A 24238-nucleotide genomic window follows, 5' to 3' on the forward strand; every position below is an offset into this window, starting at 1 on the left:
CCCTGCCCAAGAACGCCGAGATAACCTGCCCTAAATGACTATCGCCCCATAGCACTCACATCTATAGCCATGAAATGCTTTTAAAGGCTGGTCATGGCTCACATCAACACCATCATCCCAGACACCCTGGACCCACTCCAATTCGCATACTGTCCCATCAGATCCACAGATGACACAATCTCTATTGCACTCCACACTGCCCTCACCCACCTGGACAAAAGGAATACCTATGTAAGAATGCTGTTCATTGACTACAGCTCAGAATTCAACACCCCTCCAAGCCCAGGACCCTCGGGGGGGTGTGCTTAATCCTCTAATGTACTCCCTGTTCATCCACAACTGCGTGGCCGCGCACGACTCCAACACCATCACCAAGTTTGCTGACGACACTACAGAAAACGGAGGGGCGAGCACGCCCCCATCCACATCGATTGGGCTGTAGTGAAGCAGGTCGAAAGCTTCAAGTTCCTCAGTGTCCAAATCACTAAGGAATTCACATGGTCCACGCACACCCACACAGTTGTGAAGAGGGCCCGACAACGCCTCTTCCCCTCAGCACGCTGATAAGATTTGGCATGGGCCCTCAAATCCTCAAAAAGGTCTACAGCTGCACCATTGAGAGCATCTTGACTGGCTGCATCACTTTTTAAAAAATCATGAACTCTATATTGTTGGAAAAGGACCCATAAGTAAGCATTTCACTTTTAGTCTAAACCTGTTGTTTACGAAGCATATGACAAAATAACATTTGATTGATTGATGCCTCGAGTCTGTTTTGGAGAGATGGGCATCACAAGGAGAGGTGAAGGTCAGCCTGTAAAAGGAAAGTAAGTTGCATTACGTGTCAAATAATGTGCTCACACCTCCAACTGGTTTCAGTTAAAAGAGGGTGTCTGCAAAGTCCAACAAAGCCCCTCTGACCAAAACCTTTTTAGAGGTCTGTCAGCATTTGCCTTTATAAAATGCTTTCATCAACAAATATATTTTTCCATACATTGATCTTTTAATTTTATTTTTTTAATCAAGCTTTTGTTTGTTATAGAATGTTATGTCATAATTGTAATCTTCTATTTTCTATTTAACCTTTATTTGATCAGGGAGTCATACTGAGACCAAGGTCTCTTTTACAGATGAGCCCTGAATAACATAAAGTACAGAAAATCCATCAAAATATAAATACAAAATACAAGCAGAAAGAATAAAAATAAAATTAAGACAAATTAGAGGGTTGCTAATAAAAAAGAAACACCATCCAACTTTAACGAAAAACACAGGCAGCTTCTGTACAAAAGTCATATACTGTGAGATGCATGCATTGATTCATTATCACATTGTCAGAGTACAGCAGACAAACAGCAGAGAGGCCAGTAAATTCCAGCCTGAGGCAGTAAACAGGGTTGACTGTTGACACAATAAAATGTCAAGGTGTCCCACAACTGTACTGTACTACACCTACAGTACATGTTCTGTACTACCCCATATTGGATTTATAGATTTTGTCAATATTGTTTGTGGGATCATTGTGATGTTTTGTGGATTGTATCAATGATTTATTCACTCACTGGCATATTACAATAACACCAATGACAGAGTTACTACTTTGATCACCCTACTTGAGAGCAATGAAAAGCCTATAACCTGTGTAATATCTTGGAAACCAGAGAAAATATCTCTAGACTAGTAGGTTATTTATCACCCTGTTAAGGCCTGTTGTCACAGGAGTTGGTGGCACGTTAATTGGGGAGGACAGGCTGTGGTAATGGCTGGAGCGGAAATGTATCAAATACATCAAACACATGGGTTCCATAAGTAAGCATTTCACTTTTAGTCTAAACCTGTTGTTTACGAAGCATATGACAAAATAACATTTGATTGATTGATGCCTCGAGTGTGTTTTGGACAAATGAGTCTTCTAACTCTTTGGCTCAGTCTGTACTCAGCGTGGCTGAGGGGAGGACTTGAGCTAGGAGAGAGGAATGGAGTTGCGCAGTGGTCTAAGGCACTGCATCGCAGTGCTAGCTGTGCCACTAGAGATCCTGGTTCGAATCCAGGCTCTGTCGTAGCCGGCCGTGACCGGGAGACCCGTGGGGCGGCGCACAGTTGGCCCAGCGTCATCCAGGGTAGGGGAGGGAATGGCCGGCAGGGATGTAGCTCAGTTGGTAGAGCATGGCGTTTGTAACGCCAGGGTTGTGGGTTTGATTCCCACTGGGGGCCAGTATGAAAAATACAAATGTATGCACTCACTAACTGTAAGTCGCTCTGGATAAGAGCGTCTGCTAAATGACAAAAATGTAAATGTAATGTGTTTGATGCCATTCCATTCGCTCCTTTCCAGCCATTATTATGAGCCGTCCTCCCTCAGCAGCCTCCACTGCTTGTTGTAGTCTGTCAGTGCTGTGAAGTTGACCATCTGGCAGGAGCTCTTGTGGTAGCCTAGTGACAGGTGTGATGGGGGGCTTATATACTTTTATGTAGGCCTACATGTCTTCACAGTTTACAACACTGCACTGAGCTTACCAACTCTGTTAATTAAATATTTCAAATATTTCCAATGAGGCAAGAGGTTATAGCTCAAATGGTAATCATCAAGTCAAAACATTCATTTTTTTGTGTGTTATGTAGCCTACCCTAAAAGTGTCATAATGGACTACAAATTAAATATTTCATAATATTTCGTAATATGGGTCTCTTATTAAACGCTGAGTTAATCAATGAAAATAAAATATTAGGCCCTATATGTATATATATATATGTATATGTTATAAAAAATACAGCGGTTTCTCAGACTGACCACGTGTGGTTATTTTAGTGGTTATTTTGGCGCAACATTGGATACATTGTGGGAGGCAACCGTCTGCCTTGGGAGTACACGATGCCCAGCATGAAAACGCATTCCATCTATTTTGAATTTTGTCTCGAATGCTAAAGTTGAAAGGACATGTTGCGTTGCATGTTACCATTGGTTGGTTGAGGTCACGTTAGTTTTACATATTCATGAGCGGCCATATTCGTCAAGCGTTCTTTCTTTCGGTTGAGACAAAGTAAGATACTTGCATGAGCTTTGCGGCTTTCTTATATTTCTAAACCAATTCCACCGCCTGCCTGTTTTCAATTGCCTTATGTGAGCTACTTTTGGTTTACTTCCTTCTGTTGTAAATGTATGTGTTTTGTAACCTTTCATTTTTTTTGCTTAGGTTAGCGGATAGGCGACCTGCATTTCATGTCCTACAGCTTTGCCAGATTTAGTCTGCCGTGGTCATAATTTTTCCAGCGTTTTCAAAATATATATTTCTGTCGTTTTAAACAGTATTTAATTGAATGTATATTTCTCTATTTGATTCAGTATTTCTGCTTCATAATGGCAACCGCAACTTCAACTCCGGCCGGCCAAAGAATAAGCACCCGCTCTGCCGCCGGTAGTACTCCATTGAGCCCCACGAGGATATCCAGGTTGCAGGAGAAAGAAGACCTCTGCAATTTGAACGACCGCCTAGCCATTTATATCGACAAAGTCCGGAGTCTAGAGTCCGAAAACAGCGTTCTTCACCTGCAGATTACCGAGAAGGAAGATGTAAGAACCCGGGAACTTACTGGTTTGAAATCACTGTATGAAACCGAGCTCGCTGACGCTAGAAGATCTCTCGATGACACCGCCAAAGAACGCGCGAGGTTGCAGATTGAATTGGGAAAGATCAAATCCGACCATGAGCAGTTACTGCAGAAGTAAGTAACTTATTTTATTTACGAGAACAATTTGTTGAAATTAGGCCTATATGAAAATTCGTCGAGATTTGTCGCCGAAGTGTTGCACATTCGAACACTTCAAACACATTAATGAATTGCAACATTGGAATCAAGTGGTTGCAACATCAGACCGATATCCTCGGTATTTGTTTAAAATGTATCCAATTTCTTTACTGTTCACGTTCTCTTGGGTAGACCATTCGTGTACAAGTAGGCTAAATTGAAAACACAGTTGGTGTAGGCTAGTGTTCCCTTTTATAACTCTGGTTTTATTAGAACACTAATGTATACAAACGGTAGAACTTTTATTCGTTTTTGTTTTTCTATTGAGTCAGTTGTTTTCCGTTTTGAAGTGCAGGCATTGGTGTTGCTCTGACTTTTCCAAGTGCCACACCTTTTTGATAGGATGGGGGAGGGGCGCCCACCTTAATTCCTAACCGTTGAATGGATCTCAGAGCGTCATTGTTTAAATCTTGAAATCTGAGCCATTCCAAGCGACCACTGCCCAGTCAAAATACAACTCGAGTGTATACAAAGTAATTGTTTGTAATTAGTTTTCTATCCAAAAAGTAACATGATACAATAGAAACTCTTATACAACTGAATTTATATAATCAAACTATTAACTGGTATTGTAATAGCTTACTAAATTGGACTCTATCCCCAAAATCATGACTTATCTCACTTGGCATGAGCCCTTGGTGCTGTAAATGCTTTTGGGCTTGGTCACTTCACTTTTTACTTCCTGCCTATAAAGTTGTAAGCTGTAAAAAATGCAGGGAATTCTGTGGGTACTCTGAGATGTAGATGCCCCAGAGCTATTTGAGTAAAGTCTGGGTGAGGATTCAGAAGTAGTCATTCCCCCACAACAACCATTCATAGTCATCGAAGGAAGAGGTCAATGAAATGAGCCAATGATTATGATGAGTGTTGTAGGAATTTACTACAGCGCCACATGAACTGTCCTCTGTCTTTGTCCCCACACTCTGACAGCATGTAAATGCTGGAAGTCATTAGTACGAGAGGCGGGTAGAGGTCACTTGAGAAGTTTGTGAATGTCTGTTTGCTCTTGAGTGCCATGAACTTGTTCTGGGGTTGAGTTAAGGGCTAACAAGGTAGATAGTGTGTACATGTGACTTTAGAATCAGTATGACACATTTCTACCAGCTGGTTACAGTTAGTATATTAGAGGGTTTGACTCGTTTGGGATATTATCCAAACACTTACAATCTCTGAAGAGTTTGTCTAAAAATAGAATCAACTACTACATTCATATCAATTGAAAGTATAGGAAAAAAATACTGATTCCTCCCATCTCAACAGAGTTCACAATAGACCCCTTTCTGTGTTTGCAAACATTGCTGCACGAGGGCGACGCGTGCAAGTTGGTGGCAGAACAAGGGGGAGTTCTTATACATCTAGCATTCCAGTGTTAATACTATTGTAATTATTCTGCACTATAGCCCATTTATTGCCTTACCTCCATAACTTGCTACATTTGCACACACTGTATATATATTTTCTGTTGTATTTTCTGACTTTATGTTTTTTTCTTTACCCCATATGTAACTCTGTGTTGTTTTTATTGCACTACTTTGCTTTATCTTGGCCAGGTCGCAGTTGTAAATGAGAACCTGTTCTCAACTGGCTTACCTGGTTAAATAAAGGTGAAATAAAAAAAAATAAAAAAAATTATAGAATGGCAGCAAAAAAAAGCCTCTATTTACATGTTGCTTATGAGTGCACTTCACACTACTTTTGGATTATAATTGGATTTTAAGGCTTGTATGAATGTCCTGCTTAATATAATGTTTGTCATCGCAAATCAACTGCATTATACTTAAACACCTCAACCAGTAAAATAGCTCTTTGGCTAGCTTTTGCTACAGCCTATATCAATGAGCGTTAGCATTCTAGCTAACAACTGCTGCATCCAAAATAGTTATTTTGCAAAGATCACAACCAAATATAATCTTAGCAACTGTTCAAGCAAAAATCCAAACATCATAAGCGGATGAGAATCCCAAAGTTTTTTTGTTTAGAAGTAATAATAATGGAAATCTAGGTTATGTTGAATGGGCGCAGATGGCGATGGCTTTCTTACTGCCGCCAAGAGTTGCGCGCATCTGCGTGACGTCAGTGTGTCGTGTACTGGAAAGGGGTCTATGGAACGCAAACCAATTCCTGACAAGTCTTGCCTCTCCTATTCTTCTACTATTCAAATTCGATTCTTAATCCAATTTGCGTACTCTTTAGCCAAATCAACAAAACAAAAAGGCTTGTTTTTCTGGGCAGCACTAGGCTGGGATCAGTTTGGAAGACTGACCAGACGGTTATTTGAAGATTCAGAAGTAATTAGGCTCTGTGTACTACTCCTGATCATGTGACTATACAGTCAGGTGGTAGGTCATATTAGTCTGTAAGAGGTAATTCTGAGCAGCAATAAAGGGAGAAGTTCACACTAATACTACTATTCCATATAGATATCTATTGGGGAGTGTTAACACATGTTACTTCCTGAATAGCAGTCTACTGTTCTTGACAAAATGCATTTACAGTACACATGGTAATATAGATATCTCCAAGGATGCCTATTGCACGTATATGAACAATATTTAAGGGTCTCTAGTTTCTCTTTTTGTGGACCATGTTGCAGTTTAGAACTTTATACTAATATTGTACCTGCAACACATGCATTTATTTTTGATAGTAGGACACGTGTTGACCAGACCTGCTAATTCAAGGCTGAACCAGCCTTCGAAGTACCTGCACCTGGAATTTTTAGCATAGCACACTATGCATCGTAACACCACATGAGCTAGAGTAATGGCATAAAAACAAGCTCTCTCTCTCTTATTGATCTGGTCAACCCCTATCCATATAAAGGGTTAAACCGTGTATAAAGCCATCAATTAAGGAATGAGTCCACTGATGGTGGATGGTTGAGCTAAGTTTACACGTTAATGTCTCCCAGCCCTCCTGCCTGCTTCCGTTTTGGAAAAGGTTTATTGTCCCATGCCATTGTAATCAGAGGGTGTGTAACTGTGAGTCGCTGTAATTGGTTAAGCTGTAGCACATTGCGGAAAACAAACACAACAACATGCAACATGTTTGTGGATGGAAGAGACCCAGCTTTGGTTTGAAAGGGGGTGATAGTTTAGGCCTAAATAGATGAGGACCAGGGTTGACTAAAAAGGTGAAGACAGTCGGTTAGCGTAAAAAGTCAAAAATAAGCTTTTGGTTTCTTTAGTGCTTGAACAGCTGTGCTCCATGAACATTATGGTGGCCATATGTCATCAGTTCGTAGTCTAGACAAACGTTAGACCACTTGGAGAGCTGAACTTCCTCAACTCAATGAAAAGAGGACTGACTGCACAAGTAAATCATGTTACTCGTTCCACTATGAAGATTTAAATGACGGAGTTATCGCTGAAGATGAAGTAGCAGGCAGTTGCACCGAAGTGTGTGCAAACGCATGAACTCTTGGTTTACTGGTTCCTCAGAACATCTGCCTAGTGGCTTTGCACAGCTATGCATATATTTGCCCTCAAGACTTTAGGACAAAGATTTAAGAAATGCCTTTCTACTTGCGATTCGCAAAGGGGATCTAAAATGACCCATTCCAGAACCCCTTCTTTCACAAAACTTGGAAATGTACCACATTTTCTACAGCCTAGGCTAATCATTTTGTATCTCCCTCTTGGCAAAGTATGGTGACAAACGTGAAATCTTTTAGTTGAACTAGGAAGTGTTGTTGGAAGCCATTTTGATTGACTGAAGCATCAAGCACAGACTCTACACCTGTTGGAAGATTACATTGAACAACAGATACCCTTTATTTACCACTAATTCTGCTGCAGCATGTGCGCCATTGACTCCGATCTCCAACGGTCTCTTGCCAGCCCAGTACCCTCTAGATATCATAAAGCATAGTTTTGGGTTTGGTGTATTTAAAAAAAAAACGAATCCCCTAAAAAAGCCTGAGCGTGGACTCGACGACCTACCACTCACATTTTCAGAGATTAAGATAAACTTCTAACAAATAGACCACATCTTGGGAAAATCAAGCTAGACTAGTTGAAAGTTACCCTTTGCTCTAAATATGTTTTGCTAAACATTTGGACTACCCGTACAAAAAAATTTGCAATATGCGGCAAGTACTGCGTACAAAATACGTTGACTGCGGTTACTGCACTTTTACTGCAGTTTCAAAACGGCAATATTTTTTTGTAAGGGTATGTGTACTCATGTCGTCGTATGGAATGTTAATGGAGAAATGTTTATTCAGCCCAGTCAATACATACGTGAAAGTCCTCTGATACAAGTCATATTTAACCAGCTCTGAAACAGGGTCTGTCTGACGTGGTGTACTAGTATGTAATAAATAATTATGACTGAAATTACATGCTGAGCGATAAGGCCACTTTGTTTGGCTACTCTAAAGAATTCTTCTCTACAGTATTCTGTGTAGTTTAAGTGGATGACCTGGGTGGGTTGAGGCCAGTGTGCTATGGTGGCAGGATGTGTTAGATGTAAAATGGCTTTTCAACCCTCAGCAAAGAGTGACATGGCAGCTGCAAGATGTCCATGTTCGGTCCCCCTCATTGAGCCAGTTGTTCAGCCCGTTTGCTACAGAAAGTGGCCTTTTGTCCAGCTCTGCCAACCAAGCTAGCAGCTGCTTTGCTTACATTTATAACACGAGTGCTTGTCCACCTCTAGTGTACTTTTCAATTTGTTGCATTTGTTGGGTTATGTCAGTGGAATACTCTATTATACTGAACAAAAAATATAAACACAACATGTAAAGTGTTGGTCCCATGTTTCATGAGCTGAAATAAGATCCCAGAAATTTTCTGTATGCACAATAAGCTCATTTTGCTCAAATTTTGTATGCACAAATTTTCTTACATCCCTGTTAGTGAGCATTTCTCCTTTGCCAATATAATCCATCCACCTGACAGGTGTGGCATATCAAGAAGCTGATTAAACAGCATGATCATTACACAGGTGCACCTTGTGCTGGGGACAATAAAGCCCAGTTTCCACTGGCACTAAAAATGTGGCCAAATTCCAGCTGGCTTGAATAGAATTCTCAAATTCGAGCTGGGTCGAGGGAAACCCGGGCCAGCACAGCCCAGTTTCACAACTGGCGTCAGCTCGATTACAATTTGGCTCGTGACGCCGTTACTATGCAAACCACCAAGCTAATCAATGCTGGATGCTGACCCAACATTTAGATAGCTAGCACATGGACAAGCAGTACTGTAGTAGTCAGACATGACACGTATTACCACCATATCTGGATCCTTCATTCATTTTTGCACTACACAAACCTTTATGAGAACAGTCAGCCCTCAAATGCTAGCTACGTTAGCTAGCAAATCAGAGTTGAAACAAGCTAGCTAGCTAACGTGAGCTAGCTGGCCAGGTCATATTGAACGCTAGCTACAGTGCCTTGCAAAAGTATTCATCCCCCATGGCGTTTTTCCTATTTTGTTGCATTACAACCTGTAATTTTAAATGGATTTTTATTTGGATTTCATGTAATGGACATACACAAAATAGTCCAAATTGGTGAAGTGAAATGAAAAAAATAACTTGTTTAAAAAAAATTAATAATGGGAAAATGGTGCATGCATATGTATTCACCCCCTTTGCTATGAAGCCCCTAAATAAGATCTGGTGCAACCAATTACCTTCAGAAGTCACATAATTAGTTAGATTGCACACAGGTGGACTTTATTTAAGTGTCACATGATCTCAGTATATATACACCTGTTCTGAAAGGCCCCAGAGTCTGCAACACCACTAAGCAAGGGGCACCACCAAGCAAGCGGCACCATGAAGACCAAGGAGCTCGCCAAACAGGTCAGGGACAAAGTTGTGGAGAAGTACAGATCAGGGTTGGGTTATAAAAAAAATATCTGAAACTTTGAACATCCCACGGAGCACCATTTTAAATCCATTATTAAAAAATGGAAAGAATATGGCACCACAACAAACCTGCCAAGAGAGGGCCGCCCACCAAAACTCACAGACCAGGCAAGGAGGGCATTAATCAGAGAGGCAACAGAGACCAAAGATAACCCTGAAGGAGCTGCAAAGCTCCACAGCGGAGATTGTCGTATCTGTCCATAGGACCACTTTAAGCTGTACACTCCACAGAGCTGGGCTTTACGGAAGAGTGGCCAGAAAAAAGCCATTGCTTAAAGAAAAAAATAAGCAAACACGTTTGGTGTTCGCCAAAAGGCATGTGGGAGACTCCCCAAACATATAGAAGAAGGTACACTAGTCAGATGAGACTAAAATTGAGCTTTTTGGCCACCAAGGAGAACTCTGTCTGGTACAAACCCAACACCTCTCATCACCCCGAGAACACCATCCCCACAGTGAAGCGTGTTGGTGGCAGCATCATGCTGTGGGAATGTTTTTCATCGACAGGGACTGGGAAACTGCTCAGAATTGAAGGAATGATGGATGGTGCTAAATACAGGGAAATTCTTGAGGGAAACCTGTTTGTCTTCCAGAGATTTGAGACTGGGATTGAGGTTCACCTTCCAGGAGGACAATGACCCTAAGCATACTGCTAAAGGCTCTGTCGTAGCCGGCCGTGACCGGGAGACCCATGGGGTGGCGCACAATTGGCCCAGCGTCGTCCAAGGTAGGGGAGGGAATGGCCGGCAGGGATGTAGCTCAGTTGGTAGAGCATGGCGTTTGCAACGCCAGGGTTGTGGGTTCGATTCCCACGGGGGGCCAGTATGAAAAAAATAATAAAAAAATAATGTATGCACTCACTAACTGTAAGTCGCTCTGGATAAGAGCGTCTGCTAAATGACTTAAATATAAAGCAACACTCAAGTGGTTTAAGGGGAAACATTTAAATGCCTCGGAATGGCCTAGTCAAAGCCTAGACCTAAATCCAATTGAGAATCTGTGTTATGACTTAAAGATTGCTGTACACCAGCGGAACCCATCCAACTTGAAGGAGCTGAAGCAGTTTTGCCTTGAAGAATGGGCAAAAATCCCAGTGGCTAGATGTGCCAAGCTTATAGAGACATTCCCCAAGAGACTTGCAGCTGTAATTGCTGCAAAAGGTGGCTCTACAAAGTATTTACTTTGGGGGGGGGGGTGAATAGTTATGCACGCTCAAGTTCTGTTTTTTTGTCTTTATTTCTTGTTTGTTTCACACCCAAAAATATTTTGCATCTTCAAAGTTGTAGACATGTTGTGTAAATCAAATGATACAACCCCCCCAAAATCCATTTTAATTCCAGGTTGTAAGGCAACAAAATAGGAAAAATGCCGGGGGGTGAATACTTTCGCAAGCCATTGTACATCATGCCAAACCTGTCTGGTTTGCTTGGTTAGCTCACTAGCTAATAGCCAATGCCATGGCAAGCAAGGTAGAAATTAAGCTAGCTAGCCTGTGATGCTAATGATGAGGCTAACCATTTAGCTAACACCAGCAAGCTGAATATATGGCTCTGAGTCTTGCTGGCACTGGCAGGAGTATAGGGTGTATATATACTCATGCCAGTGCCAGCCAGATTCAGAGCCATGTAATTAGCTTGCTGGCGTTAGCTAACAGGATAGCTAGCTAGCTTAATTTCTACCTTGTTGCCATGGCATTGTCTATTAGCTAGCTAGCTAGCAACATCAGCAAATCCAGCTGCAGTCATATATTGGCTAACTAGCAACATGATATTTCTAATTTCTGGAGGCAGTGGAAACTCAATTTGAGCTAGCCCACCAAGGCCAGCCCAGCCTGGGTTGATTTCAAAGTGCCAATGGAAACGGGGCTTAAAAGGCCACTAAAATGTGCAGTTTTGTCACACAACACAATGCCACAGATGTCTCAAGGATTGAGGGATCGCGCAATTGGCATGCTGACTGCAGGAAGCTGTTGTAGAGAATTGAATGTTCATTTCTCTACCATAAGCCGCCACCAACGTTGTTTTAGAGAATTTGTCAGTACGTCCAGCCGGCCTCACAACCGCAGACCACGTGTAACCACGCCAGCCCAGGACCTCCACATCCGGCTTCTTCACCTGCCGTATCGTCTGAGACCAGCCAGCCGGACAGCTGATGAAACTGTGGGTTTGCACAACCGAAGGATTTCTGCACAAACTGTCAGAAACCGTCTCAGGGAAGCTCATTTGCGTGCTCGTCGTCGTCACCAAGGTCATGACCTGACTTCAGTTCGGATTTGTAACCCACTTCAGTGGGAAAATGCTGACCTTAGATGGCCACTGGCATGCTGGAGAAGTGTGCTCTTCACGGATGAATCCCGGTTTCAACTGAAATGGGCAGTTAGCGTCGTGTGGGCGAGCGGTTTGCTGACGTCAACGTTGTGAACAGAGTTCCCCGTGGTGGCGGTGGGATTATGGTATGGACAGGCATGAACTACGGTCAACGAACACAATTGCGTTTTATCGATGCCAATTTGAATGCACAGAGATACTGTGACGAGATCCTGAGGCCCATTGTCTATTCATCCGCCACCATCACCTCATGTTTCAGCATAATGCTCGGCCCCATGTCGCAAAGATCTGTATACAATTCCTGGAAGCTGACAATGTCCCAGTTCTTCCATGGCCTGCATACTCACTCAGAACAGGGCAGCACGGCTGGCCCTTGGATGTATACAGAGAGCTAACATTAATAATATGTATGTCAATCTCTCCTGGCTCAAAGTGGAGGAGATATTGACTTCATCACTACTTGTATTTGTGAGAGGTATTGACTTGTTGAATGCACTGAGCTGTTTGTTTGAACTACTGGCACACAGCTCGGACACCCATGCATACCCCACAAGACATGCCACCAGAGGTCTCTTCACAGTCCCCAAGCCAAGAACAGATTATAGGTGGCGCACAGTACTACATAGAGCCTACATGGAACTCTATTCCACATCAAGTAACTCATGCCAGCAGTAAAATTAGACTTAACAAACAGATACAAATACACCTTGTCGAACAGCGGTGACTGTGAAGCAACACAAACATAGACGCATGCATACAAACACACGATAACATACGCACTATACACACATGTACACATGGATTTTGTGTTATAGATATGTGGTAGTAGAGTAGAGGCCTGAGGGCACACGCTTAATATGTTGTGAAATCTGTTATGAATGTATTATGTTTTCAAAATGTATAACTGCCTTAATTTTGCTGGACCGCAGGAAGAGTAGGGGATGGGGATCCATAATAAATACAACAACTCACCAGACATGCCACCCATTGAGCATGTTTTGGAAGCGCTGGATCAACACGTACGACAGCGTGTTCCAGTTCGTGCCAATATACAGCAACTTCGCACAGCCATTGAAGAGTGGGACAACATTCCAGAAGCCATAATCAACAGCCTGAACAACTCTATGCGAAGGAGATGTGTTGCGCTGCATGAGGCAAATGGTGGTCACACCAGATACTGACTGGTTTTCTGATCCACGCCCCTACTTTTTGTTGTTGTTGAAAGTATCTGTGACCAACAGATGCATATCTGTGTTCCCAGTCATGTGAAATCCATAGATTAGGGACTGATTTCCTTATATGAACTGTAACGCAGTAAAATCTTTTGAAATTGTTGCGTTCAGTGTATTAAACAAGAACGCAAAACACGCCCTAGCGCAGGTACTGGGAAAAACTATGACGCAAGCGCTCATTAACTCTAGAATAAAGTAAGCCTGTCACTACCTTGTGATGCAACATGTAATGTGGGTCTTTGTCTAAAAGAAGCATCTTTGGCATTCTGTAAAGCTTTTCGTCTACCTAGGGAGAATTCTTCTGTGACATGAAAGACTGTTATCCGACGCACGGTTGAGAGAAAAACAGACATTCCCCCCTGCATTCAGCTGTGTGTTGAAATTCCAGACATTCCACACAGTGTGCTCTACCTAGGCATACCTCGTACCCCCAAGTCGAGAGGGAGAATACAATTGATAATTTACAAAAAAAAACAAGCCAACAACGCAAAGTCGGTGAGGGCGAGAATGTTTTAGATTTTATGAAAGCACTCGCTATTTGTAGTTGCAGATGTGCAACTAGTTTAATTGGAAAAATAAAAAGGTATGCCTACCGCCTAAACATGCATTTCTAACTTCACCATTAAGGCACCACAGTTCTCAGAACATACCAAGCAGACAGGCATGTATGGACGAACAAGCTGAAACGGACACTTAATTTAACTAGAAATATCCATGCGTAACGTGGATATCATGGTTTGCCAGTCAGGCAAGAGACCACACTGGTTGAACCCAGACACGAAACACCCGCACTCGGCAGGAATGCTTCCCTCCCCCTGACGGATACACACCTTGCCTCCCCTTTTAATGTTACCTTCAAACACACCTGGCATCCACAAGCTTTACACCTACATCATGTGATGTTTGTAAAATCCTCAGTGGCTTCTGGTGAAATAACTCCACACCCCCTTTTCCCTTAAACTCTCTACTGTTTCAGACGCACCATTACATTGACCTTTAGACATGTATTTACTGCATGTTTGAATCATCCTATGATCCTAGTCGGTACTAGGGTTGAATATTTTCCTGGTGTTTTACAAATGTACCATCCCGAGAGTAAATGACTTTTCTCCCGGGTAACCCGGTATTTCCCGCCAAAAACCGTAAGTGTCTTTCAAAAGCATTATAAAGTACTCTACATAAAGTATGTGGACACCGCTTCAAATTAGTGGATTCGGCCTATGGGATGCCACCTTTCCAACAAGTCAGTCAAATTTCTGCCCTGCTAGAGCTGCCCCGGTCAACTGTAAGTGCTGTTACTGTGAAGTGGAAAGTTCTTAGAAGCAGTAACGGCTCAGCCGTGAAGTGGTAGGCCACACAAGCTCACAGAACGGGACCGCCGAGTGCTGAAGCGCATAGCGCCTAAAAATTGCCTGTCCTCTGCAACACTCAATACAGAGTTTCAAACTGCCTCTGGAAGCAACATCCGCACAATAACTGTTCGTCGGGAGCGTCATGAAATGGGTTTCCATGGCCGAGCAGCCGAACACAAGCCTTAGATCACCATGCGCAATGCCAAGCATCGGTTGGAGTTGTGTAAAGCTTGCTGCCATTGGACTCTGGAGTGTTGAATCATGCTTCACCTTCTGGCAGTCCGACGGATGAACCTGGGTTTGGCGGATGCCAGGAGAATGCTACCTGCCCGACTGCATAGTGCCAACTGTAAAGTTTGGAAGAAAAATAATGGTCTGGGGCTGTTTTTCATGGTTCGGGCTAGGCCATTTAGTTCCAGTGAAGGGAAAGCTTAACACTACAGCATACAATGATATTCTAGATGATTCTGTGCTTCCAACTTTGTGGCAACAGTTTGGGGAAGGCCCTTTCCTGTTTCAGCATGACAATGCCCCCATGCACAAATTGAGGTCCATACAGAAATGGTTTGTCGAGATCGGTGTGGAAGAACTTGACTGCCCTGCACAAAGCACTGACCTCAACCCCATGGAACATATTTGGGATGCCGACTGCAAGCCAGGCCTAATCGCCCAACATCAGTGCCCAACCTCAATAATGCTCTTGTGGCTGAATGGAAACAAGTCCCCGCAGCAAAGTTCCAACATCTAGTGGAAAGCCTTCCCAGAAGAGTGGAGGCTGTTTATAGCAGCAAAGGGGGGGACCAACTCCATATTAATACCCATGATTTTGGAATGAGATGTTCGAGCAGGTGTCCACATACTTTTTAATAAATAGGCCTATGTCTGGATTTGGTTAGAGCTTTGTTTGAAAATTCAAGGTTGATGCTACCTGAGCCTGATGAGCCATACATTTTATGAGCCCTACATTAGACATTTTGAGCACAAGCCCAAATGATTGTGACGTTATCCAATACATATATGATATAGACTAATGCACGTTGCGCACGACAGTTAAACATAACATAGATGTAGCTAGCTATATGCTCTCTTGGGTAAATGAAACTAGCTCCAGTAGGATAATCTTTTTGATTGTGAACTGTATTGTATTATATGGACTGGAATTACGCACATTGTTCAAACCATGATAAAGCAGGGAGAGAACATGCGATTCTGGTGCAGCACAAGCACGGTGGCTAGGAAAAACTCCCTAGAAAGGCAGGAACCTAGGAAGAAACTTAGATAAGAACCAGGCTCTGAGGGGTGGCCAGTCCTCTTCTGGCTGTGCTGGGTGGAGATGAAAAGAGGACATGGCCATTTAAGGCCAGATTGTTCTTCAAGATGTTCATACGTTCATAGATGACCAGCAGGGTCAAATAATAATCACAGTGGTTGTAGAGGGTGCAACAGGTCAGTACCTCAGGAGTAAATGTCAGTTGGCTTTTCATAGCCGAGCATTCAGAGGTCGAGACAGCAGGTGCAGTAGAACGAGAGAGTCAAACAGCAGGTCTGGGACAAGGTAGCACGTCCGGTGAACAGGTCAGGGTTCTCTAGCCGCAGGCAGAACAGTTGAAACTGGAGCAGCAGCATGACCAGGAGTCATCAGGCCAGGTAGTCCTGAGGCATGGTCCTAGGGCTGAGGAGAGGGGGGGAGAGCGAATTAGAGGGAGCATACTTAAATTCACACAGGACACCAGATAAGACAGGATAATTACACCAGATTTAAGACTGACCCTAGCCCCCTGGCATATAGACTATTGCAGCATAGATACTGGAGACGGGTGGGGTGGGGGACACTGTTGCCCCTTCCGACGATACCCCCGGACAGGGCCAACCAGGCAGGATATAACCCCACCCACTTTGCCAAAGCACAGCCCCCACACCACTAGAGGGATATCAACAGACCACCAATTTACTACCCTGAGACAAGGCTGAGTATAGCCCATGAAGATCTCCTCCACCCTAATGTTATTAGCCTACCTCTTTCTGTCTTGTTGCTTCATTCCTTCCTCGCTTTCAGAAGTTAAATGAAATACGTTTCGTTGTCCTTCTCTTCATCATTCTAATGACATCCTTGAATAATATAGGACTAGAATTACATGCAGAAGGCTTTCACTTCTCTTCACGAAGATTGAATTGTCATGGGTCTGAATAAATAACTGCTATAGCCTACCGCCATCGCGTGTTCGCTCTTCTTTCAAACTACCTGTGAGTTCTGTTGGCTGCTGTATTTAACATTAAGCAAATAAGAGCTTGCGTCCCTCTTCGAATAGTCTATTGGTATAAGAAATGCTAAAAAAATAAATACCAGCAAGCTGTTCTAGTCTAGCTTTTCCTGCATGGGACTCCCAAGAGCTAAGGAGCGTTTTTTAAGGAGAGAGGCCAGTGGAGCACAGGTTTGGGCGTATTGCGCAATAGACAGACAGAGGCTATAAGTTAGATGCTTGTTATGTGTAACCCATCATTCATTAGCAGAATATAAGGCTAATACTGCATTGAATTTATTAACTGAAATATGTAGGCTAGGACATCTAATATATAGGGCTATATATCAATCTAGGACAGGATGATCTATTTTGGATGCAATTTGAATGGCGTTGGAGAGAGAATGCGAGAGTTCTCGCGCGTGCACTGATTTTAAAGCAAGTGATAGGCTGTTTTAAAACTCTGCAGCTGCAATATAAAAAATCTTTACAATAAATAAATAAAAATGTGACCCCGAAAGACAGTTGGAGATGGGTAAATTAGACGCGCATTCTGTCTTCATATTACTGTAGCATAGACTATGCTGCAGTAAATGCAGGCCTACCTGTCACAAGAAAGTTACCTTGATGAGATGTTAGGTCTACATGTACTGTGAACTGCTCTCCATACTGAGATGGGCTGTCTGTCCCCACCATGAGCGTTGATGATTCATCATGCAGAGAGAAGGCCATAGAGAAGCCAGATTTAGAAATCGCATATAATTTAAGTTCCATTTCACACCATGCTGTTCATATAAATCATTTATTATAATTTTCCTGTTTCTCACAGTTATTTATCCCAGGAAAAGTGAGTGGTTTTGGGCGGTAAATCTCGGTAACCGGGTTCCCGCCATTCAACCCTAGTCGGTACACAGCGTGAACTCAGCAGTATTGTATATGTAGGGCACACCCCAGAGAAGAACTGCTATGTTCATCTCATCTGGTGCCTTCATATAGAGGGGGCTGGATGAGCCTCAACAAATAGCCAGTAGAAGAACCTCATATCCTTTCTCCCCATCTGCTCCTCACAGAGCTGGCTGTTGTGTGCACAGGAACTCCCGATTGAATGTGGAGTTTGATATTCAACTCAAACCAAATATGGCCGTCTGTTGCGGTTTGATTATGGCACGAGAAATGGCCAGGTTTCCTTTCAGTGAAATCACAGGATAGTTTATGCAATACGTTATTAGATGCTGTTTACGTTTGACAGTTTGTTTTTAAATGTAGCCTGGTTAAACCCGATTTTAAAATCTATGCTCATTATTACCATTCAGTCTGCTTTAACCAGGCTACTTTAAATGGTTAGTTCACCCAAATGACCTATTCACTGTGACTTTATGGATTACCAGTAAGCAATCTTTAGATCCCATGGACTTTGCAACCCTACTGTGAATGCTATTTCAATTGAAGACAACAGGTCTTTTGTATTTGAATACCAAGAGAAATGGTGATCCTCTCTGATCTGCTGACATCACAACTCTCGCCATCCTGTCTAACCAACTCTACAAGACATTGCTACGGTATGCAACGTTTCCTGACGTTGCTGATATGTTTCACGTGCGTTTACTCAAAGGCACCTTATGACAAATGCCACTCCTATACAAACATTGGGGACTTCAGTCAGTGAAATCCCCAATGGGCGTTTAATACACACACACTACCACCATGCCATGGCTGGGCCGTACTAAATGCTGCTATGCCTCCTCAACCTCTGCCTGCAGCTTTGCCAAGAAAGAGTCTGATGCGGCTGGCGCCCAGGCCCGGCTCAGGGACATGGAGACCCAGCTGAACTCAAAGGAGGCGGTGTTGGCCACCACTCTGTCAGAGAAGAGGGCCCTGGAGGCTAGCCTGGCTGACCTGCAGGGAACCGTCCAGGAGGTAAATGATCAGATAACAATGATGATAACAATGCATTTCATTTGTAACAGGCTTTCCTCCAAGTGCTACAGTGTGTGACTGCAGTACGGATCAGGGAAAGTTATTGTTAACGTTGTCGAACTTTTTTTCCTCATTTGTCAAGATTGTGATTTTGTCATGGCAACTGTTGGTCACCTAGCCTATTGATGACTAGCTGCACTGAAATTGCATGCTTAAATTCAACGTTATCTTTATAGAGTTTGTTTTCAAAATGATGACATTGACTAGTTCAATTGCTGCTTGAGTGAAACTAACTGTTGACGAAGCCAACTATCATGAATATATTGGAGATAGAAACAACACTATTTAACTTGTAATAAAAATGCACCTGGAAGACTAGTTGAAATAGATCTCACAGCTGCTGAGCACATTTAGATAGACATTTGGATGTAGACCTTATCTGAGGAGCTTTTGCATCACTAGCCAGAAGGGGGCAATATAACCCATCACTATCTCAATTACATTGTGAAAAGAGGCTATAGGAGGACGGGCTCATTGTAATGGCTGGAATGGAATCTATGGAACGGAGTCAAACACATCAAGCATATGGAAACTACGTTTTACTCCATCCCGTTCAATCCATTCCAGCAATGATCCTGTCCTCCTATTGCTCCTGCACACACCTACCCAGTCTTGTTCTTTCCCAAGCCTTATTCAGTATATCTGATTTCAGAATAAGAGATCCTCTTTGCCATTCCTTTTCTATCTGCAACATTTTAAACATCGCACCTTTTTATTGTTAATCTTTTTTATTGACAATTTTACTGGCCGTCATCGTGTTTTCTCAGTCCAGAACGACTTCAAAACACATGGAAAAACTTCCAGTAGATTAGAAGGAGAACTCACTCACGTATCTTGTTGTTCTCCTACAGTTGGAGACTGGCCTGATCTCCGCCAAGAAGCAGCTGGGAGAGGAGACTCTGCTGCGCATCGACCTGGAGAATCGCTACCAGAGTCTGTCCGAGGAGCTGGAGTTCCGCAAGAACATGTTTGAGGAGGTCAGACAACTGTCCAACACCTCCATTAGTTATAACTATATACATGTTCACATTCAGATACCTGTTTTATATACACCATTGGTTATAGCACAGCTGTGTCTTTTTTTTAGTGGGGATGTTTGGTGCAGCAAATGCAAAACTCACAGTATACACCACATCAGGTTGATGAAATGTGGACAGTTTTTTAATTATAAAGACTGCTTAACCTGGGTAACTGTAAAGGGAAAGGTGGTGTATCTCATGTGAACCAGGTATACAGGTATACTATACAGGGCTTGACATTAACGCCTGTCCGAATGGACAAGTAAAACAAATCACAATATCAAACAATTGCACTGATCAGACTTGGCTCGGTGTCCTCTGGACGTAACAATTGAGTATGCGTTGTTGAGTATGACATAATGTTATGGTAAAACAAGCCACCCCTCACATGCCGTCATTCTCAACATGCCTTTAGCATTCTTTTGCTAAGCACACCCTTTAGAGTGCCATATGGTCAAACACGTTTCCTTGAATGTGCGTGCCTCACCTTGAACCAGAGCCGTGGATTTAGAGTTGGGACTGCAACTTTTAGAATATGGTTCTAATTCTATAATCTTTTTTTGAAAAATGTTATATTCCCCATGTAATGTTAATGGAGAGCTAACATGGCTGCCATAGAATGTTTATAAGTGTCATGTAAATGCATCATAATGCAGAAACCTCATTGGCCCTACTCTCTGAATACATGGCTCTGCCTTGAACCAGCTCGTCTTCTGTTGTTCTTTGTCCAACACTGACTGAACTTTTGAGGAGGCACCAAGTTGATGTAGGGTAGTGTTACACTTATTACTATGACGTTATTAACGGGGCACAAGTCCTTTCTTCGACAAAATTGGTGTTCTAAGAAGACCTGATTTGAGTTATTTATAATAACTTTAAGACTAAAATTAGAATAATGGTAATACATTTATTAATCTGAAGGTATGAATTTTTTGAGAATTAATTGGAGTTCTTTCCCAGAATAACAAGACGAACACAAGCTCTTTTATAGAATCATCATTTAGTAACACTAATCTAAATATTTACAAACATAATCCAGTATGAAAAATGTATGCACTCACTAACTGTAAGTCGCTCTGGATAAGAGTGTCTGCTAAAATGTCAAAATTAGAATGATCGTGAAAAGGTAGGAAATAGAATTGAAAAGACCTAGAGATCCTGAACATTAAATGTTATTTATACTCAATCTGAGATCAAAGCCTTTGATCCTTGGCTAGGCCTCATGGTAGAGAATGAAGGAGACGAGATGTCCGTGTGTTCTCTGGTCCTGAGTTGATTCCTTGAGCTTGTTGCTGCTGGCTGTGTCCTTTCTTGTTGATCTTTTCCTCTTCTGAGTTGGCTCGTTCCTTGTTGCCCTGTTGGCTCGTTCCTTGTTGCCCTGTTGGCTTCCTCTGAGTTGGCTCGTTCCTTGTTGCCCTGTTGGCTTCCTCCGAGTTGGCTCGTTCCTTGTTGCCCTGTTGGCTTCCTCCGAGTTGGCTCGTTCCTTGTTGCCCTGTTGGCTTCCTCCGAGTTGGCTCGTTCCTTGTTGCCCTGTTGGCTTCCTCCGAGTTGGCTCGTTCCTTGTTGCCCTGTTGGCTTCCTCTGAGTTGGCTCGTTCCTTGTTGCCCTGTTGGCTTCCTCCGAGTTGGCTCGTTCCTTGTTGCCCTGTTGGCTTCCCTCCGAGTTGGCTCGTTCCTTGTTGCCCTGTTGGCTTCCTCCGGAGTTGGCTCGTTCCTTGTTGCCCTGTTGGCTTCCTCCGAGTTGGCTCGTTCCTTGTTGCCCTGTTGGCTTCCTCTGAGTTGGCTCGTTCCTTGTTGCCCTGTTGGCTTCCTCTGAGTTGGCTCGTTCCTTGTTGCCCTGAGCTCTAAAGTGTCTTCTCCTTTTGTTGAAGGTGAGCTTAAAAGGTAACGTTCAGGCTACACTCGCTCTTTTTTTTTTTTTCAATTTAAAGTTTTATTAAGTTTTCAATCAATCAACCAACCAAACACATTCCACATTCACAGATGTGAATAAAAAAATAAAATAATAATAATAATAATAATAAAAAAAAATATATATATATATGTGTATATATATGTGTGTATATATATATATATATATATATATACATACATACATACATACATACATACATACATACATACATACATACATACACACACAAATAATAATTATAACAAAATATAAATTATAGAACTTGCAGCAGCACTATCAAGGTTCTTATTAGCTATTTCCAGCCTTAGCTGAGATGACGAGCCAATAATTAGTTTTTAGGTTTTACAGCACCTTACACAACACGCATCCGCCCATCTCCCTGATTCCCCCATTCACTCTGTCCAATTTGAAATATAGTTGAGTAGTGGAGACCAGAGTCTATCAAACTTGGGCTGTCTCTTGTGGAGGTCATAAGTGAGCTTTTCAAGGGGGAGAAAGTCAACAATCTGGTCAATCCACATTTTAAATGTAGGAGAAGTATTAGAGGCCCACAATAGAAGAATACATTTCTTAGCAAAGTATGTAATGGTCATGAGCAAATTTTCTCTGTCAGGATCAAGAACAAAGTCCTGCTGGGCATTAAGAAGATAGAGACACGGGGTCATATCAAACTGTACATCTAGTATTTTCTGTGCAGCAGTATGTATAGATTGCCAAAATCTGGCAATCTCTCTGCAGCTCCAAAATACATGCATATAGGTTCCACTTTCAGAGGTACATCTGTTACAATTAGGAGAAATGTCTGTTTTCATTTTATGGAGTCTCAGGGGAGTGTAATAAAATTTGTACAAGAATTTGTAATTAGATTCTTTCATTTTTACATTAGTAGAGGAGCAGTATACCCTGTCGCAAACCTCCGCCCATAACTCGTCACTGATAGTCAGACCAAGGTCCTTTTCCCATATTATTTTCAAAGGAGTAAAGGAGGATCCTCCTTTCTCAGAAAGGAGTCTATAGATATAGGATATTTTGCCTTTCATGGATTGTGCTGTGACAAGAAGGGTTTCAACTTCATTCAACTGAGTTCTAAACCTCCTCTTGGAAGTAAATGAGGAGATGACATGTCTAATTTGTAGATATTTAAAAAAAATGGGATCTTGGCACATTGAATTCATTGCAGAGCTCTTGAAAGGATTTCAGTGTAGTGGTCTTCTGATGAAATAGGTCTGAAAAGGTCCTGATTCCTAGAGTATGCCAAAGATTAAAGTTGGCATCTCTCAGGGCTTTTGGCAAGTCTGGGTTGCCTACTATAGGCGAGTGAGAACATATTTGGGAGGAGATGCCCAAGTATTTCTTACAGTCCCTCCACGCTCGTACTCGCTCTTTTTAAAGTCTTATGTCTTCATCTGCGATTGTTTAGTATATGGGCTCTTCTGTCCCAATTCCCAAACATTTACATTTTACATTTTAGTCATTTAGCAGACGCTCTTATCCAGAGCGACTTACAGTTAGTGAATGCATACATTTTCATACTGGCCCCCCGTGGGAAACGAACCCACAACCCTGGCGTTGCAAGCGCCATGCTCTACCAACTGAGCTACAGGGGACTGTATCAAAAAGGCGCTTTCCTTAACTTCTGAGAAATGGTGGCGCCCAGAGCAGGGCAGAGAGGACAAGGACCAGAGAGGCTAAGAGAGTGAGGTCACATGGTATCACCCCTAGGTGTGAAGGGCCACTATGACCCTTTCTCTTGGAGAGAGAGCTTGGAGGAACTCAGTAGTGCATAACAGTTCAGCATTATAGACAGACAGTAAATGGATGTTTTAACTTTGTGCAAAATATGACATTAAAACAACACGTCGCTACATTGACCTCTAACCCCCCCCGTCTGTTTTGTAGGAGATCAAGGAGACACGGAGGAGACACGAAACGCGTCTGGTGGAGGTGGACTCTGGCCGGGCCGTGGAGTATGAGTTCAAACTGGCCCAGGCCCTGACTGAGATGAGAGGGCAGCATGATGAGCAGGTCAAACTGTACAAGGACGAGATGGAGAACACTTACGTGGCCAAGGTGAGACGGAAAACAAACACACACACACACACACACACACACACACACACACACACACACCTGTTAACTTGTGGCAAAGGTGTGATATGCATACACATATACACACCTGCCAAGGTGCGAGGCAGAAACACACCATCCCAGATCCTCCTTGATGCAGACGGTGGATGTCCCATTATTGTTTGGTCATATACCAAGGCTTTTAGGAGATTCAGTTCCTGACTGGCTGTGGAATTGATCATAAAGTAAACCTCATTCCAGTGGGTCTCGCCATGCTGGGGTGACCTATTGGGAACATTGCATGTAAATCTGTGTCGAAAACGTACTAGTTATTGGATACCAAAAAAGTCACATCAACTAGCGTAGCGTTACACATTAAATCTAAAATACCCATCTCTCGTATTGCACTTCCTCCCTGGCTGGTCAGGAAGC

General features: G+C 42.7%; 1 protein-coding gene across 2 annotated transcripts in view; it reads left to right on the top strand.

The window, feature by feature from the left end:
- The first annotated feature begins 2951 nt into the window (after positions 1–2951).
- The window catches only part of lmnb1 (lamin B1), a 28277-nt gene continuing 6990 nt past the window's right edge, over positions 2952–24238 (top strand). The window contains exons 1-5 of one of the 2 annotated variants that reach the window (XM_041897484.2): positions 2952–3041; positions 3344–3723; positions 18590–18746; positions 19658–19783; positions 23639–23809. In XM_041897484.2, the coding sequence (XP_041753418.1) occupies positions 3359–3723; positions 18590–18746; positions 19658–19783; positions 23639–23809 (819 nt within the window). In that variant the 5' untranslated portion in view covers positions 2952–3041; positions 3344–3358. Of the gene's footprint in view, positions 3122–3343; positions 3724–18589; positions 18747–19657; positions 19784–23638; positions 23810–24238 lie in introns of both variants that reach the window. The other variant, XM_041897483.2, reaches the window with a different exon arrangement.

Source organism: Coregonus clupeaformis, unplaced genomic scaffold (assembly GCF_020615455.1).
Source record: "Coregonus clupeaformis isolate EN_2021a unplaced genomic scaffold, ASM2061545v1 scaf1882, whole genome shotgun sequence".
Classification (NCBI taxonomy): Eukaryota; Metazoa; Chordata; class Actinopteri; order Salmoniformes; family Salmonidae; genus Coregonus; species Coregonus clupeaformis.